Source organism: Crocodylus siamensis, chromosome 11 (assembly GCF_052110815.1).
Source record: "Crocodylus siamensis isolate JL-2025a chromosome 11, ASM5211081v1, whole genome shotgun sequence".
In the NCBI taxonomy this organism is placed as follows: Eukaryota; Metazoa; Chordata; order Crocodylia; family Crocodylidae; genus Crocodylus; species Crocodylus siamensis.
The window spans coordinates 27156279-27174863 of record NC_143405.1 but is presented as its reverse complement, the minus strand read 5'-3'; the positions used below and the strand labels follow the sequence as shown (position 1 = coordinate 27174863).

At 51.0% G+C, this 18585-nt stretch overlaps 2 protein-coding genes across 8 annotated transcripts in view; one reads left to right on the top strand and one right to left on the bottom strand.

Annotated features, from left to right (window-relative positions):
- The window catches only part of RNF123 (ring finger protein 123), a 126885-nt gene that overhangs the window by 107114 nt on the left and 1186 nt on the right, over window positions 1–18585 (top strand). For all 5 annotated transcript variants that reach the window (XM_090023037.1, XM_090023034.1, XM_090023036.1 and 2 more), the window contains 3 exons: window positions 11126–11268; window positions 13962–14056; window positions 18193–18278. In XM_090023037.1, coding sequence (XP_089879163.1) covers window positions 11126–11268; window positions 13962–14056; window positions 18193–18278 — 324 coding nt within the window. The remainder of the gene's footprint in view (window positions 1–11125; window positions 11269–13961; window positions 14057–18192; window positions 18279–18585) is intronic.
- AMIGO3 (adhesion molecule with Ig like domain 3) lies at window positions 1357–18201 on the bottom strand. Of its 3 annotated transcripts, none has more exons than XM_090023041.1 (3): window positions 12556–13954; window positions 8740–8895; window positions 1357–5554 (listed from the first exon to the last, which is right to left on the bottom strand). In XM_090023041.1, exon 3 carries the CDS (start codon window positions 4940–4942, stop codon window positions 3419–3421), a length of 1524 nt encoding a protein of 507 aa, XP_089879167.1. In that variant the 5' UTR covers window positions 4943–5554; window positions 8740–8895; window positions 12556–13954; the 3' UTR covers window positions 1357–3418. The 3 variants fall into 3 exon arrangements, with proteins under 3 accessions (XP_089879167.1, XP_089879168.1, XP_089879166.1); XM_090023040.1 differs by lacking the exon at window positions 12556–13954 and adding an exon at window positions 16310–18201 and having other exon boundaries at window positions 1380–5554; XM_090023042.1 differs by lacking the exons at window positions 8740–8895; window positions 12556–13954 and having other exon boundaries at window positions 1357–4838; window positions 5263–8726.

Here is an 18585-nt window from a genome sequence, read left to right as displayed (position 1 = left end):
CTCAGTGCAGGAGCACACTAAGCTGAAAGTAAAATGCTGTTTTGGGGGTTTTTCCCATGTCTGTCAGTGGCCCGAAGAAGGATTGCTGGAGTAGGAAGAAGTGTGTGTTCCCACTGTTTGCCAGAGTCCATGTTGTCCACCATGCAGAGCAGGACATTGCATCTCCAGTCTCTCCTCATCCCTCCTGTTAGTTCTAAATACCCTTCCGTTCCCAGGGTCTTGCAAGTGCTGACAGGAGCTTCAGCCAGAGCCACCTCACTCGTCTGCTACATTGGCTCTGTCTCCACATTAGAATCAAGCTGCCCTTCATGTAATGCTGTAGAGCAGTGGTTACCAACCAGTGGATCTCGATCCACCGTGAGATCTCAGAGCCTTTTGCGGTAGATATCAGAGCCTCTTGGAGTCGATCTGAGACTGGGGTGGGGGGCTGAGTGCCCGCGTGCATGCATGCATGCATGCACCCCAGCCCAGCCCAGCAGGTCAGTCCGTGGGGGAGGGAAGGGGCAGGGGCTAGATCAAGGCCCCGTGGTGTGGGACAGTGCCACAGAGACAGGAGCAGGGGTAAGTTGAGTAGGGCCCCAGCTGGGTGGAACTAACCTGCTGGGGAGGCGTGCCCCCAAATAATATTTTTCTCCCTCTGCCTTGATCTGCCTCCTCCTTCCCTCCCCACTGACTTACCTGCTGGGCAGGGGTTGGCAGCGGCACACGGTAGATCTTGGGTTGCTTTTAAATGCCAAAGGTGATCTACTTAAAAAGGTTGGAAACCACTGCTGTAGGGCACATGCCAGAGTTTGCTGGGAGGCCTCTGCTCTTTTGCAAACTGTGCCTGACTATGGAGTCTCTTGGCAGGGGCATTCAGCTTCGCAGACAGCTTGGTATCCTGTGCCATTACATGTAGCATCTGAACAGTGCTCTGCAGACCTTAATTAGGAAAAGACTGCTTCCTACTCTGGATCAACCCTCTTGTATTGTTTTCCTGCCCCTCATCCTACTACTTTGGAGCTCTGTCCTGCTGGTTATATGTCCTAACATGGTGCTCTTACAGGATGCTAAGTGTCTAATAGTTCTAGCTTTGCAAATTTCAATCCCAGTCACTGAAGTACTCCTCTTTCATTGTGACCTTAATGTAGACATTGAGCCAAATACTGAGGTGGTTGCAAGGAGTCGGTGACCCCACCTGTGCTGGGGTCAACACAAACATAAAGTTCCTCCAATGTATTCCTGTTCCATAGGGCAGCAGAGAGGAGGGAGGGGAGAGGGTTTCTTGAAAATAGCATTTGAGAACAGACTGGACAGGCACTGCCCTATGTCCCATACAAGGGCAGAGAAACACACAGACAAACTTGAGTTTAGAAAAGAAAATATTTTTTTAATCCAAAGGTAACAAGAGAATTCATGGCGGATGGGAATGGATTAGTCACAATTATCAGTACACTTATTAGATTACTGCTGAAAGAGCCAGCTCCCCAGTGTGCTCTAGCAGCAGATCTGCCCTTCTCAAGGAGAAGCAGGCAAGAGAGATGGCACACTTAGGAACTGATGGTCCTCAGTTGCTTGGGGAAACTCTCAGCAATGTGAGTTTGGGTCATAATTGTTGTGCTATGCACAGCTATCGAATACATTCCTGAAATATACTACTTGCAGGCTACTTGTGTGTATTGGAGGAGAAAATAAGGTATTGTTTACCTAGCCAAATGACTTTGTCTAATGACATCCCCCTTACAAACACACAGATGGGAGGCATTACTTATCTAAACGTGTGTATACCTGCTTAAAGGGGATAACAGTGAGCTAATTTATTCACAGTAGACATCATCACCATACGCCCAGGAGAGAATCATCCTTACTCTCCACAGGAGCCCTAGCTTCCCATGCACAAGACTGCATCACTTCAGCTGTTGGGAATGGATCTTGCTGCTCTCACAGCTCTCTCACTCCCTCCCCCTGCCCTCCCAGGTAACAAGCCAACATCGTTTGTGCTGTCCAGAGGTAGCAGAATTTTAGCACAGCAGTGTGGATACCTACTGCTGGGGACAAATGTATCTAGGAAAGAAGCCCAGTGGGCTGGGCCAAATGAATGACATGCATGGCTTTGTAATTAAAGCTGTTTGTTAACATATTTTAAGCACTAGGATCTAGAGGATAGTTTCTGGCACTTATCCTACTGTCCGTGCACATGCAAAGGGCAGGTTTGTCTTTCTCGAGGAGAGTGCTTTTCCAGCAGTGTGTAGTCCAGTAAGTCCCGGGGTCAGCCAAGAATAGATGGTTCTTTCATGTTTTTCTATGCCCAATATTAGAGGGAAAAACAGGCTGTGCAGGGAAAAGGAGGAGGATTAGGGTTGAATCAGGTGGAAGAGTTGGCTAGTTAATGTCATTGCTGCAGTTCTCTGTAGCAGTAAATTTATAGGGCTACTAGCTACCTGGCATGTTAACCTCCTGAAAGTCAGTTTCAGTGCTAGCCAGAAAAGGCAGGAGTTCCCTGACTGGTTTCTCTCGACATATTAATGGCCACTGGAAGAAATTATCTCTGTTCCATTGCCAGAAATTTAGTGGAGCACAGGATACTTTTTACTGTCATGTGTGTCTGTCACAGAACAGGCTGCAGTCAGCTGAGATTCTTCAAAATGCATTTAATCAAATAAAAGCTAGATCTGTACTGAAAATGACTTGGTTCAGTTCAAACAGTGATTTGAGGCATGGGCCATTAGACTGCAGTCACAGATTGAGCAGATCTCAGATCACCATTGGCCTTCTGTTTAAGAATGTGGTGATTCTTAGATGTAGCTGGAGATTGAAAATACACCACAGTCCATCCTTGGATAATAACTGAAGAAAGCTGGGCTCTTTTGGGTGGCAGACCCCACCACTACACCGTGCCCCTTCTGCTTGTAGTGGGGACCACTACTGATGCCCCAGATTTCCATATCCTGCAAAACTGCCCCCCATCTCTGCTTCCAGGCCTCCTACCACCTATGACTAGGGACATACTGAAATCACGATACCATAGATTTTGCAGATTTTGCAAAATCTGGCATTGCCCATGGAGGTGGGCAATGCATGCGAAATCTGCAGGGGGAAAAATAAAGAATATTTACGAAAAGTAAGGGGAGGGGGGACTGCCCATCAAAGGGCTGCTAGCATGATGGCTGCCACTGTCCCCCCCCCACCCCTCCCCAGTGATTGGCTGTGAAGGCTGCCTGTTATGTGGCCCTGCCCCCTCCACCAATCAGCAGCAAGGGGGTGGGGGGATAGAGTTGTATGATGGATAGCCCTCACAGCCCAGCAGTGGCAAGGGGCAGGGCCATTAGGAACCCTCAGCCAATCAGAAGTGTTGGGGGAGCCACTGCACTCTACCTGTGAAGTGGCTGCTTGCCTGTCAAATCGGTGGGCAGCGGCATCAAATCCAGTAGGTCCCTTCCTATGACATGATGGGGGTGTCCGAGAAGATAGAACCAATGGATTCAGAGTCTGACTTGAGCTGCAGGATTTTGGGGTTCTTGGTATCTGGGAAATCCTCGCTGACTGCCAGCTGGATCTTGCCATTTTGAACCTCCTTGATGGGCTCTAGGAACACCACGTGCTTGTGGGTGCTGATCTTGCGGCTGGGTCCCTCTGTGGCTGGTGGTGTGGTGCTCAGAATCGAGGACTGGGCACTGCATTCCTGGGGAGGACTCAGGGTAGCAGACCTTTTGCAGCATCTGAAGCAGCAGCATGGAGTGAGGTACAGGTACATGAAAACTAGCACCAGGCTGACTACACACCCCAGGAGGGTTGTGAGGCCTGTATTGAAGGATTCCCCATCCAGCTTAGGGTAGTGAACTGTTACATTGACCTCATGGGTTTTGTTGAGGTTGTAGTACTTGCTTATAGCTATGCATATATACACCCCAGAATGCCATGGCTTGGCTGCTGTGATCTTTAAACTTCCATTGTGGTAAACTTCAAGGGTACGATTACTGTTCCCAGGGTGTGTGATGGGTTCATGGTGAGGTGAGATCCACATGTAGGTGGCAGAGGGGTCATGCACACTTGTGTTACAGTCCATCAGCAGGGGCTTTTCCACGAGCACTCTGAGATTCACCTCTGGTGCACCAAGATATCCTTTTCTCAAGGAACAGTTCTCAAAAATTATGTTGTACTTGAGGAATCTGACTAAGGACCGGGCCACATTGTCAAAGGCCCTGCATGTATGCTCCTCGAGGAAGTCCTGCACGGAGCTGAAGCCTCGCTGCTTCCATTGCTGGAACATCTGATAGAGTGCACAGTCGCACTTCACTGGGTTGTTGTGGAGATACAAGCCATTTTTAATGGACACAGGCAAGGCCATAATCTCATCAATGGGAATGCTGCTCAGATTATTGGAGGAGAGGTCCAGTGTCCTGAGTTTGGGGTGACTGAATCCTTGCATGGATTGAAAGGGGAACTTGGTTAAGTTGTTCCAGCTCAAGTAGAGCTTCTGCAAGCTGCTTAGCCTGGCAAAGGCTTTTTCATCTACCTGTATGATCCAGTTGTCATAAATTAGAAGCTCTTCCAGGTTTACCAACACATCAAAGTAATATCTCTCCACAGCATGCAAGTAATTGGAGGATATGTCCAGGTGTCTCAAGTAAGTGGCATTGTGGAAGGTCTTTGGAAAAAGGTCTTTAATCTGGTTGTGACTGATGCGGAGGGCCTGGAGCCGTGGCAGGGAAGCCAGCCAGTGATCATGAAGCTGGAAGAGGACATTGTGGCTGAGATCCAAGGTGGTTGCTGTGGGAGGCAGCATTAGAGGTACCTGCTGGAGATTCTGCCTAGTACAGCTCAAGAGATCGGAGGTGCAGATGCAGACACTGGGGCATCTAGGGGGTGGGGGTGAAATATTTATCATGATGCCTTGAACACACAGTTCTAAGACCATCAGCAGCTTTCCTAGATGTTTCCAGAGAGAATACCGTGTAGTCATTGTGTGAGAGAAGGAACCTCCCTATGCATCCGGTACTTCGGAGTTTGGCTATCACTGAGCTAAGAGAAGGGCAAAAGCAGTCTTTCTATTCAGTATTAGAAGGACTGATCGCTCAGCATCACTCCCTGCTAGGTGCCAAGTACCCACTGCTAGTAGCAAGGCATTTTCAGAAGCTGCTGCATGCCAAGCAGAATCTGTAAGTTAGTTCAGGATAATCAGGCAGGAAACAAATCCTAGCAGAGGGTCTGAGGTTTGGAAAGAGTTAAAAGAAAAACAGCTCTGTCTATCTTTTCAGTGACTTAAGCAGTACTGTACTGTACCTGAGATCCAGTTGTTCCTGTGACTCCTGGCAATAGTGTGCAGAGTGGCAGACGCATTCTGGTGTCTGGCATCAGTGTAGTTCTGGCATGTCTGTTTCTCTGAAGTGAGATCCAGACAGTAGTTTGAAGACTGTGCTCCTGCTCTCTGAAGATAGCATCTGGCTCCTGCTTCTGAGTGCTGGGTGTACTTGTAGCCCACAAAGTGCTCAGCTCATGACTACGACAGTACCATTCCAATGCATCAGTCCCAGAGGAAGCTCCAGGTAGTAGCCCAACTCTAGTACTCTGTAGTCTAAGCACAGAGAAGTGAGAGAGGGTCAGCGATGGCCAAAGGGAAGGTTTTGCCTTTGCAGTGTCATTTCCAGAGTGCAGCAAACGGACCCATTCCTTCACCCATGTCTCATCTCCCAGTGCGCTTGTGTGCAAACACTTCCCCTTTCCTCCTGCCTCTATTTACAAGCTGCCTGTGAGCACTGAAGGTGGAGCTTTGTGGGCCAGGAGCAATCTGATTGGTCCGTGGAGCAGGGAGTGGTGTACTGCTGAAGGACCCTAGAGAGGAAATTTCTGAATGGCATGTTGTTTTGTGGTTGTGCCACTAGTGGGCAGAGTGACCCCACATAGCCATGCATGGGGGACTTGGCTTCTGAGCCTTCACAGTAATTGCAGCATTCTGTTTCACCACATTTCCAAGGTGAAAGCAGAAAGAAGGCTTAGGGCAATCCTGCTGCTTCCCCTTGGGCCCTGTGGTTAGAATCCAATTGCAGCCTTTCCTGGTGAATAATGCTTGGTACGTATCAGCCTTTGTGTCAGACCTTGCCCCCAGGATTCTCTGCCCTAGAAACTTCATAGTCTAAAATGCTTGGGAGAGTACAAGGTGGCTAAGATGGGGGAAGAATTTGCCCAAAGCTCCACAGCATGACAGCTGCAAGACTGTGAACGTGGACCCAGAGGTCCTGGTGCCAGGTCCATGGCTTGGCTGTTGCCCTGAGAGGGGAAGGCATCCTCTCCATTTCAGAGTTTTACAGTGACTTCCCCAAGTTGGATATAACCTATGGGGGACATTGGGTCTGTAGTTAGTTCTTTAGCCTTAGTTGCCCTCTCTTGGGAAACATAGGAGCCAGGTAGAGCTGAGGTGTGTGTATTTCCTTTGGTGTCTAGCACCAACATAGTCTCAATGTGGTGCGTGGGATTCAGCTCTTCATGCCCTTGATTGTTCACAGGCAGCTTTGGACAGTCCTTTCTATGCTGCCAGTGCCAGGGAATGCCATACCAGGGCAGGAAAAGTTATTGGCCCAGGGCTTATGTCTGTGAAGCTGGATTTCCCTCTTTACCATTCCACATGGATGCCAGAGCAAGGGAACAGATGAGACTGTCCTCGTTCATGGCAGTGTGTCTCTCCTGCAGTGCTATTGGGGCACTCCAGAGCCACATGCAAATCCTACAGAAGCTGCTTTCCAGCCGCCCCGAGGGCTTTGTTCCTTTGAACTGGGTAGAAGGCTGGTGACTTGTTCATCTGATCAACCGCCTGTTCTCTTCCCATCAGCTACATTGATCCATCTGCCTCCATCCAGGGTGCTTTCCTTCTAGCCTTTCTGCTTTCAGTTTTATCTAGGGGTAAGGCAATGACAAGAGGGGCTTGTTGTTCAGGGCTCACATTTGGCACATCAACTTGGCTGGGGCATTTTAATTTCTTGAGCTTGCATCCCACTCTGGTCAGTCACTGTGGGTCTCACTTCCTGTACTGCAGTTTCCCGCATTTGGAATTGGCGGGAGGACTTGTCTACCACCCCTGTGTGCTTCAGCCATCAGGGCTCCCTCAGGTTATGCTGCCAAGTCAGCACTGTGACCATGCTGCTAGCCCAAGGGGCAGCTCCAGTCTCTGGTAGGAAAGCAAAAGGAACAGTGGGACACTCAGGGCAGGGTTGTTTGGGTTTTGACCAGAGGAGCATATGGTATTCAGCCTCTGTGGAACACGCATGGATTTCCTGCTGGTGCTGGTCACCAGCCATGCATATGGGGTGTTAGCTGGGGCTGGGGCAGGGATGGCAATGCAGTGGAGGATGTGCAGCGGTGCCATTAGCCAAAAGATTGGGCTACTTTATTGAAGGGAAGTGGAAATCAGAGCTGGGTAATTGGTTTCCATTAAGGCAGCAAATGTCTAATTTTTGCTGCTGTAGCTGCTGTGTACAGATGACTGTTAACTGTCTGCTCCCCAGTGAGAGGGCAGCCTTTACATTTGGCTCCATGACATGGAGTGCTGTGCAGTGAATGAAGCTCTGTAGAGCAGTTTATCTTGAGGAGACTCTGGTCCCATACTTACTAGTTCTGCCAGAGGGATGAAGACCTGGCCTGATAAACCCCTCCCCCATCCCAGTTCCTGATAAGCCTCATTTCTGGGGACCCCGTCACGCAACTGGCACAGCTCTTCCCCATCTGAGTCTTCCAGTCTGCAAGGCCCCCTGGGCGTTGGAGCTGAGCCCGTATCTGCATGACAGTACTCGCAGGGAAGAAAGCAGAACTGCAAGTGGTCCTCCCACTACTGGCAGACATGTGCATCCTGTGTCACCTTGTCTCCGAGTGGTGGCTCTCCTGTCATCAAAAGACCAGGGGATAGATGTGGCACTGGCAGTGGGCTCTGCTGTTCATGCCCAGAGGGCTTTTTGGACATGGTTGAAAGCCCAGTCCAGCCTGTGGATTGATACAGGGACATGATGTTTTTAAGTGCATGAGACAGATCCCCTTTGTCATGAAGGGAGGACACTGAGACAGGACTTCCATTCCTGGGAAGCTGAAGAGTCTCCTGGCTGGCTTCTGTTCAGACCGTGCTTTCGCAGGTGATGGTTGAGCTGCACAGGCAGGTGTGGGGCCAGAGGTCTTCCTTTCCTAGGTCCATGGATCTAAGGAAATCCTGCTCCATGTTACTAAGATGGAGGGACACCAGGTCCAGAGGAAAGGTTAACATAGGTTCTCAGCCCAAGGAAGATGCAGCAGTCCTTGGGACAGGGCAGAAGGCTAGACTACAAATCTGAATCTTGGCATGAAAGAAACAACTGAGGGAGGGGAAGGGAAGGTGGTGATGGGAGCAGTCCAGTGGGCAAAAGCTGCTTTTGGAGGCAGGAAGCATGGGTTTGTTCCTGTCAGAGGCAGGCAGTAGCCTTTGCAGCATCTTGGCTGACTTCTCACTGAATGGGCTGGTCTCCTGTGTTCCATGCACAGTAATCCTGCAGCCACTCTTATGATGCGAGCTGTCCTGGGTGGTGTCCCTCCTGTCACAATGGACATCACTTCCCTTATCCTCTTGAGTTGAACCACAGTGGGCAAGAATTTACCACACAGGTCTGTTCAGACAGCCATGCTCTTCTTGCTGTCAGGTGCCAGAGGGACCTGGCCAGAGCTGACTCCCCAGCATCTCTAGGCATGTTGGGGGAGAGCAAGAAATGTTGCACCCTTTTGGAGGTAGTTTGACGACTGACCTACCTGCAAGGAGACAGATGCTCAGGGAAGTGCCAGGCCAGCAGGGACTAGCAACAGGAGCTTGTCTGTGTCCAGGGTTCTGAGCAGGATCTTGAGATGCCCCCAGACTCCTGTAGGCCTCGTCCCCTCTTGCAGGGGGCTATTGTGCTGAGCCAAAACCTAGGAAACATTTAAGTAGTTGGAGCTGGGTTCACAGGGTGGAAAGCTCCCAGCCTAAGAGGAGAGGGAAGGCTTCAGTCTCCTAGCCTTTAAACTGAGCATGTGTAATCTGGACTCGCACGGAGCCTGTGAGCTGAGCAGTGACCCTGTAACACCACTGAGCTTTGTGTTAGTGCTCTGACATTTGAAAGGGGTGTCCCAATACTGCTGTAGCTCTGGTCTGGTTCAGGCTAACTGCCCTTGGCATTCTGTGCTAGCATGAATGTAGAGGGGTAGTAGTATTTGGTTTTAAGTGTGTGCATTTACATCCAAGAGACATACCTGTGTTTTGGCTCCTTCCTCCTGCCTGCCATAGGCCTCCCAGTCCACCTCTGGCTGGGCTAGACCCAGGGGATGTGCTAATAAAGCCTTAGTAGCGCCCTTGTATGCTTACATTTGGGACTCTAGTTAGGACAGGCAGTGGAAATGCAGAGCCCTTGCATGTACCTTTCCAGCAGCTTGTTTCTCAGGATTGCGGCCAGAGGCACTACATGTAGTGGATTCAGTGTGATGCCTAGCACTACTTGTGCCAAGTGCAGCTGCAAATCTACTGCTGCTCTTTTGGCCTCATCTAGGGTTTAGCCCTGCTTGCATGGATGGGAAGGAAGGTGCTCTCCAAAGTAAGACTTAAGGATTAAAATACAGCCAGCAATGTGTTTAACTGGCCCAGCATCTTCTGGGTTGTGCAACAGCGACCCGTGTTTGCTGTCGCTCCAGGAGAGCCCAAGCCAGGGTTGTAGCTGTTGTGAGACAAGCTCTGCTGTGTAATCTTGGCTCAGGGTCAGACAGCAGGAGTGGAGGAGGAAAGGCCTCCATACTGCAACTTTGTGGAAGGCTTTGCAGCCCAGAGGCTAGTGTGGGAAGATGGATCAGGTCTCCTGAGTGTGTGACCTTGAACTGTTACAGAGCTGCTGTACTGGGACTTGCCACAGAGCCTTGCCTTTGCACCCTTTGGAGATCACCATCATTCCCCTCACCTCCTTCATCCAGAGCCAGGAGGATAGAACAGGAAGGTGTTTATAATTCTAGTGATCTTGGCTGCCCTCCTCGTCTCCCACTGCAGACACACCTAGTCTCTGCTGAACTACAGAGCTTGAACTGGCTCTTTGGATAGGAGCAATATCTAGTAATGTTGCCACATAGAAATGGCCACTTAGCAAGAGCTGGCCTTAGAATGGACTGCAAAGGGCTGAGGGCAGTGGGGGCAATACAGCCATTCTGGGCCAGCACTGAATGTGATTGCAAGGCATGTATTGCTGACTCAGTGCATTATGGGCTGTCCCACCCAAGGTTCATGTGTGTCTTGTGCCAGGGCCAGCAGTATATTGCTGAGTGGACCATGTCAGTAAGAGCTGGCTTAACTTTGTGCAGCCCATGCCATACCGTCATCTGTCCAGCCCTGCTACCAGTCCCTAGGCACTGCTGGGGAGGTGGCTTGCCTATGTTCCCATTTGCTGGGGTGGAGCCAGCTCAGGGACTGCTGAGCCATCTCTATAGCAGAAAGAAGTTATCCTATGACTCCCTCCCAAAGGAGACTGCTTTAGTTCAGAAATTGATTTTTGTCTGTTTCTGATGCTGCTGTACTCTTTCAGGCCACCCAGGTAAGGGACCAAGTGGAAATGACTGTACAAATTGATGATCCCTGCTTGTAAAGGCAGGATCCTGCAGAAGGACTTGCCAGAGCCACTTTCTTTTGACTCTCCCAGATAGCTGCCTCCTCTACAGTGGCTTTGAGATGGAGTGGCAGTGACGACTTTGAAGGCGAGAGGAGAGAAAACATGAATCCATTTATCCGTAGCACACAAGTTCATTCCAGGGCCCAGCAGAGACACATGGGCAGGCTCCATGACTGAGAAGTGTGGCTCCTGGAATCTGCTTGCCCTTCACAGAAAGCAGTGGCTCAGGTGCTCCAGGGCTGTGTTTGGGTTCCTGGGAGCACTGGCCACATTACTAGGGTGGGCCATTGTTCTCCCATAATTCCCTGCACAGCTAAAACACTGTCCTGGTTTACCTGTTCTGAATTGACTTGGCACTGGAGGTTATCCCCAGCCCTGCCTGCAGCCCCAAAACTTGGTGCGGCTCTGTACTGTTTGCATGGGAATATCTGGCACTAACAACACTAGAGATAGTGGAGGATTGACCTTGTCCAGGGGAAATGTGGAGTCTGACTAATGTGCACGTCTCTTTACAGGGCTGAGCGGGCGACGGCCGTGCTTCTGGCAGACCCCTGCTTCCAGCTGCGCTCCATCCAATACTTGCTTGGCCATGCAGAGCCATCAATACTGGCAGCTGCGCCATCCTCAGCAGACAAGAGACATTTCTCCCTGCACAACTGTAAGTATCCATGACATATGCCAGTGAGAGCTGGGCAAAGCAAGGAGAAGGCAGAGGACCAGTGGGGCTGCACTGTTGGTGTTTTTTGACCAGGTTAACTCCAGCTTCCTCTGTGGGGAGGACAGGAGTGGTCCACTGGCAAGGCTGCAGCCCTGCCCAAATCTCTCCTTGTCTTACCTTTCTGGGAATGTCCATTTCCCTGCTTTGGAGATGCATATCTTGGGGACCTGGCTTGTCTATGAGGCATTTAAGAACAGAGCAGAGATGTGTCTTGGGCCCCTTCACTGCCCTTTTGCTCACAGCAGGCTCCTTTCCCAGAACAGGGGGCTATAGTATCCATGGCCAAGAGGGTCTACCAGGCTGATGCAGCAGAGTCCCAAGAGACTGGCCTAGGATCTGGCACTACTGGTAGCTGCCATGCTGGCTGCTTAGGCTCAGATCTGCTTGGGTGCAAGCAGCTCCTTTGCTGGGGGTAGGAGAGGGGGGAAGGCTGAGGGGGAGGCAAGGCAGCACTATGTGCAATATGTACCTGGAGGGGCCTGTGTAGAGACAAGGCCTTGTCGCACCAGCTGCAGGGTGGGGCTGGGCCAGCTCTTGGCCTGGCTTTGCCCCCTCTAAGACAAGATATTTGTAATGGGTGGCTTTTTATAGCTGGATTTTGCAGCCTCCATTTGTTTTCAAAGACATACAGGTTTGACAGGGACAAAGTCCCATAGCAGCCCATTAAATCCTCAACTGAAATCTGAGTCACTCCCTTACCTGCAGCATGGTGGGGGGATGGGTGCTATCAGGAGCTGCTCACCCATATGTTCTGGCCTGTAGCCAAAATGGAGGTTGTCCCTCATAGAGGAAGTAAATGTGTCTAAATATAACTGCAGCACTACAGAGCTGGGCTTGCCCTTCATCAGCCTCAAGGAGAGGACAGCAGAGCTGAGGCTGGGAATGAGCTGTACTTAGTGTCACAGAAACTGTCCTTAAAAACAGCCAGTTGTGGCCATTTCCATGGTGACCCAGGGGCACAAGCTGCAACAGTCTGAACTAAAGGGACAGAGAAAAGTGGGAGGCATGATTGTGCAGTGGACTTGCAGAAAACCACTCTTATTTTTATCCAGTCAGCCTGGATCTTCTCTCTCAGGCCCTTGGCAGACAGATGGACAGAGCTTGCCCTAAAGGCACCAGCAGTGGGTATGCCCAGGGCCTGGTGCTAACCGTGCTGGCAAACCATGGCTTGAACTTTTCACACTTGAAAGTACCTGGGAAAAATGGAGAGAAGTAAAAGGGCTTTACCAGCTGGCCTGCATTGTAATCCCTCCAGTCTTCAGTCTGTGCTGGAAGAAAGAGGTGACAGTGGAGTTGTTCCATGTCTCCATATTGCCTGAAGTCCTGGCTTGTGCTGTAGGAGACAATGCTCAACTGGTATGGTATGTGCCAGCAGCCTTCTGGCTGGAGCTCCAGGAAGGCCTACTTGAGCAGCTTCCTGATGCTGGCATCTGGAAGGTCCTAGGCACTGTAGAAGGTATGTCTGCTCCTTGCAGGGGTGTACACCTGGGCTCTGCCCAGCAGCTGCAGGTCATTGTGTCACTGAGGTGGGTTTAGTGGCTGGAGACAAAGTTGCAAACAGCTATAAAGTCCTCTGGTATTCAAAGTGCAGACAAGTGTCCAGGGGCTAGCTCCAATCTTCAGTGTTTGGCTTGTGCCTGTGCTTTGAGCCCTGTTTCAGTGTTCGAACACACAGCTCCATCCCAGTCAGCATACCATTCCCTGCATTGCCTGAGAGCTCCCCCCCATCCCAGGCAGTGGGGAAACGCTGTGGCAGGCTGAGCCAGGCCTTGGGCTGTGCTCCTCTATGGTACAGTTGGCTTCTGGGGCTGATAGAGGAGTCCTGAACACAAGCTTAAGGGATATTCTCTTTGCCCCTCTGGTCCTTGATCTGTACTGCAAGCACCACGTTGGGCTTGATCCCCTCATAGGCTAATGAAGGCTAAGGTCCCTCAAGGTGCTGAGCTCCTCCATCCAGCTGTGGTTACACAACCCTACACATTCTGGGGGCCCCATCCCTATGACAGCCTGCCTTCCAGATAGGAAGTGCCTTGTTCCTCCACACTATGGCCTTCTGCTTCCCACCTGATCCTGTTGGAGTAAGACCTCTCCTCTAGCTAGCTCATCTGTCTCCTTGCTCCCCCTGCTGTTTTGCCTTCACAACAACCCCCTCAGTCCTGGGCCTCCCTGCTGGTAATCTATGTGGCCAATACCATGATTGCACCTTATCTCAGTTACGTTTTCTGAGCCCCTGCTGTGGCTCTTGTGTAGAAGAGGAGAGCAGCCTACCGAGTGCTTGTCCTTGTCTGCTTCTCTCTGCTTTTAACGCTAGAAGACCTGAAAGCTGGAACCTTGGCTCACCGGGTGGATTCTGTGTTGGGGCCATGCTTCACAGGGCAGCTTGGCAGGAATGCTCCTTGGTTACTGCTATCAAGCGAACATGTTTATAGTTTAATGGCTCCTGGTCAACATCTCTGCATAGTCTTGCATTCCCACTGCACCTTCAGCTGCTGTCCCACCCAGTGTATGACCCTGATCTGATGCTGTGTCTTTTGCAAAGGCCATCTCATCTGTCCTTAAGGCCAGCCTTAGTACTCGGGCCCTCAGTGGACTGTCACAGCTTACTCCCTCACCACATGCTCTTCTTTCTACAGACACAGACTACATCAGCCCAGAGGAACTGGCCAAGGTGGATCAGATGCTGAACCACCTAAATGAAGAGTCCAAGCAGGCAGCTGCTGCCATATTGGTGAGTCCTTCAGCCAGGAGCATGCTCCTTGCCTTGTTATTCAGCTAGCACTTGGATATTCCAGTGTCTATCATAGAGACCAGCGCTAACCTGACAACCAGCACCTGTTCTGGAGGAGAAAGTGTCTTCCCTATAGCTTGCTGAGGGAGGAGTCACTATTTGCTGTCTCATGCTGGCTCCACCTGCCATGTTTGTTTTGGCATGTTGTGCAGCCTGGCTAGCAGTGTTGCCAGTACGCTGCTATGGGCTGAGGCACATCACTGTATAGAATGCTAGATGCACCAACTGCTCTGCTAGGCAGCTATAAACCAGGATTACTGTGCACACAGTGGTGGGGATCAGGGTAAGTGGCCTGTTGGGACGTATGGGTGGTACTGGGAAAGTGAGGGACATGCCTTGGCTATGCAAATAACCCCAGTCCTGCACCAGGCACACCTTGGCCCAAGACCAGACTGTAAGGAGCAACTGAGATCTGTAGCAATTTAGGTTCTCTGGAGTTGGTTGGTGCCATCCACCTGGATCTGGACACAGAATCTGATTGAAAACCTGTTGTCCTGCTGCTACACTGGCTTAACAGGGTTGGAGGAGGAAACTACCCAAAGCAGTGGTCTGGGTTTGTGCTCTGCTTCTGCTCCCTGCTTGCAGATGGGCAGATCAAGGGGGATGAGCTTGTGCATTCCTGCTCCACCAAACTTTAAAACCAAGTGCCTGGGAGAGGCAGTGACATTTCTATCCTGGCAGTGTTGAGTCACTTGACTGCGTGTATTGACAACATTATATAGAAGCAGGATGTTGGCTGCCCTGATTCCACTTCTTTATCTGTTGCAGGTTAGGGCAGTGCTTCCCAAACTTTTCCTCAGCATGACCACATTTACGATCCCATTTCCACAGCACGACCCGTGTTCTCTCTTAAGCTGCGCTGTGTGCACAGCCACGCAGGATTACTTGGCAGCGTGGTACACGCAACCATGCAGGCTTGCCTGGCTGCGTGGCATGAGTTTGTCTGCATAGCCATGCACACCGCATAACTTAGAGAGAGACCTGCATGACTCCATTTTGTCAGCGTGGCTCCTCACTCCTATCTCGCATCCCCCACCTCCCCAGGTGCCCCAGGGCCAGGGCCCGCAGCCCCCTGCCACGCCCCAGTAGCACGTGAGCCCAGGCTGCAACCTGTGGGAGGCAGCAGCTGCTGTGGCTGGAGCGGAGCGCAGAGGCCAGCTGTCCTGCCCCCAGAGGGAGGCACAACCGAAGAGGAGGCTGTGAGCAGGGGGAGGAAATGCAGGCCAACCACTGCGGGCATGGGGCTCCCTGCCCTGCTGTGCCATGTTCGCCAAGGTGAGATGCCCCCTGTCCTCCTGACAGCAGTACGGGGCACAACTCCATGCTGCTGTTGTTGCTGTGCCTCACCTTGGCTGCCATAGTGGCACAGATAGGGCAGGGGGGTTGTGGGAGCAGGGTGTACATGTGTGGGGTTTGTGGGATGTGAGGAAAGGGGAGGCTGGGAGGAACCCCCCACACATAGCACACAGCCCCTGTTGTCAGCCACAGCAGCAGGCAGCAGGTGCTCATGGCCTGCGCAGGCACTGCCACCTGGCAGCACACAGCTCCACCCAGTGCCGCACATGGTGGCAAGGACCGCAGCCAGGCCAGCCCACCTCTATCATGCAGGGCTCCCTGTGGTGCACAGGCAGCTCCCAGCACTTGCTTACCACTGGGGGAAGCCCTGTGCAATGTTGCCGGCTGCCTTCCCTGCCCCCTGCCATACAAGTCCTGGGATTCCACTGGGAAGCAAGGGGTTGGGCTCCCTTCCACTTGCTGCAGATTCCAGGGACATAGCATAGCATAACAAGGGGTGGGGGAAGCTGGTTTCATTGTGTGGGGCTTCCCCCGGTGGTGTACAAGTGCCAGGAGCTGCAAGTGCACTGCGAGGAGCCCCGTGCAATGAGACAGGCAGGCCTGGCTGTACTCCTTGCCATGTGTGGCACTAGCTGGAGCCACACACTGCAAGGCAGCAGTGCCTGTGCAGGCCGCAAGTGCCTGCTGCTGCTGACAATGGTGGCTGTGTTCCATGGGGGGAGAGTGTGTGAGGGGTCCCCACGCCTCCTCGCCCTCCCTCACATCCATATCCTGCTCACCTGAACTCTGCTGCCCTGCTGCTCCCCTGGGCACAGGCTTCGCACTGCCACCAACCCCATGCTCCCTGCCCCTGGCCAGCTGCACCTTCCCCTCTGCCTGCCCCCGCCACTTTCTTACCTGGTGCCCGGAGCGAGCGGGATGCCAGGGAAGCTGAGCAGGTCCCGCAGCAGCTGCAGCCCTGCCCAAAATGTGCATGCTGGCTGGGCTGGGCCCTTCTGCACCTGAGGTCGGAAGCAAAGCATGTAGGTTGGGAGGGTACAATTAGCTGGTGGGTGCCTTCCAGGCCAGATGAAATGGCCTGATGGGCTGGATCAGGCCTGCAGGCCATATTTTGCCCACACCTGGATTAAAGTGATTTTATTTCTCGTGGCCCCATCTGTTGTTTCTGCAACCCCCCCATTCAGGGTCATCACCCAGTTTGGGAACCACTCACTGGGTTAGGGTTTTAGGTCTGTGTTGTGTCAGCATTGATGGTGGTCTTTTGTAGAGACTAAATTATGGATTGTATGTGATGAGGCAGGATCCTCCCGATCCAAACCAGGCAAGGGATGGTTTCTGGTTCCTTGGGTCTACTTCTGATTCTGTGATTCATGGCTCATTATCCTCTCCTGGATTCCTGTTATTTTTTCTCCACTCCACGGGTATTAATGACCCTTTATCCTTTTTAATGGTCTTGAAGTTCCACTATTCAAACTATCCTTTCTTCTGCAGTTTTGCGCTCTCTTAGCAGTTCCTGGTAATGTCTCTGCTATTTCACATCCCTACAGACTGTTTTTGGCTTTAGCTAAAAACCTTAATTTACATGTGGTAATGTTAGCTCTGGTGTAGAAATAACTCAGTGAAGTATTGGAGGCACTGTCAAGATGTTCAAGGTTAGATTTTATTTAATGAATCTGAATAATAGACATGCATTTAACCAGAATGACTGATGACACACTATCTTTTGACTCTTGACTTTTCTAATCTGCATATATAATCTAACAAATCACTGCATATTCCAGTAGTTATATTTGTTTTTGCTTTAAATTTAAATTGAAAAATATAGTGTTAACCCCCTAGCATATTAGTAAGGCTTGTAGTTTCTCTTCAACTGGATAAAAATGCGTTGTGTTATATGTGATGATCAGGGATCCTGGTTTTCTTTGTTTAAATATCGCAAATTCTGATAAAAATCCCAAATTCTAATTTAAAAAACATCCAAATCTGTGTTTTTCTGTGATTAAAATGAAACAGCACTATATGTGTATAGGTTTCAGCTGAACACAATGTTTTATTGATATATTTACAATTTTAAAGCAATTTGGAAGCCTACCAGTGCCTCAAATCATTATCATAAAATTAATTCTAAATACTTCTACATTTTGGTGTTTGATTTTGGTTTTTTAATCACAGAAAATCAGAGCTTCCCCTGCCCCTTCGTTTATCAGAATGCATGGGTCCAGCTGCAGCTGTCCCGCCTGCTGCTTTGTGGCGCTGAGCAGACCTGATACGCCAGTGCCTTTGCCCATCACTCCCAAGCCACAGCCCTCACAGTGCCCCTCTTACCCCTGGTTCTGCCCTCCCACCTTACCTGGAAGGACCTGCTGGAGCTGCTCTCCACCTCTGCCTGGCTGTCACATACTCCCCCCTCACCAGACCCAAGCAGCCTCCTGCAGACTGGAGCTCTGCCAGCCTGCAAGGGGGAAACTCATGGGGAAATTCTTTAGATGAGAAAATCCATGTTTCTGTGGCAAATGGAAAACCTGGGTCCCTGATAATGATGTGCCACACCATCTGTACTGTCTGTTTCAAAATCCTAGATCTGCCCATGCCCAATGACCACTTCCAGGGAGGTATGCTGGGTACAGGTCTGTATGGCCATGGCCAAGAAACTGGGGCAAGAAAGGAACAGGATCACCAGCACTCATGATGAGAATGGCTCAAGCTGCTTGCCATGGCATGCACAGAGCTGATACCCTGGTGCTTCCTCCATTTTGACCACTTCTAATTTGCCTCTGCAGCCTACCAGCGAAGAGGATCTGTGTCCTATCTGCTATGCACACCCCATCTCTGCTGTCTTCAGGCCATGTACCCACAAATCCTGCAAGTGAGTAATCCCATCATACCCCTAATGGCTGGGTATAGCCAGATCAGCTAAGAACTTATGGCGGCTCTAGTAGTCTTCCCTGGGCACTTCCAGTTGCCCACAGCATCTGTTCTTCCTGTGCAAGTGCCCTGAGGCTGGAGACTCCAGACCCACACCCTTTGGGAAACCTGCAGTTCTTGGATATTCTTTGTTGGGCTAAGGCTTTGGTGCCCAGTGCAGAACCTGTTTTGGCCTGCACTTGCTCATGCCAGTTGCCAAACACATGCTGCAGACACTAGAATCAGGATCTGTCCTGAAGCATCCAAGG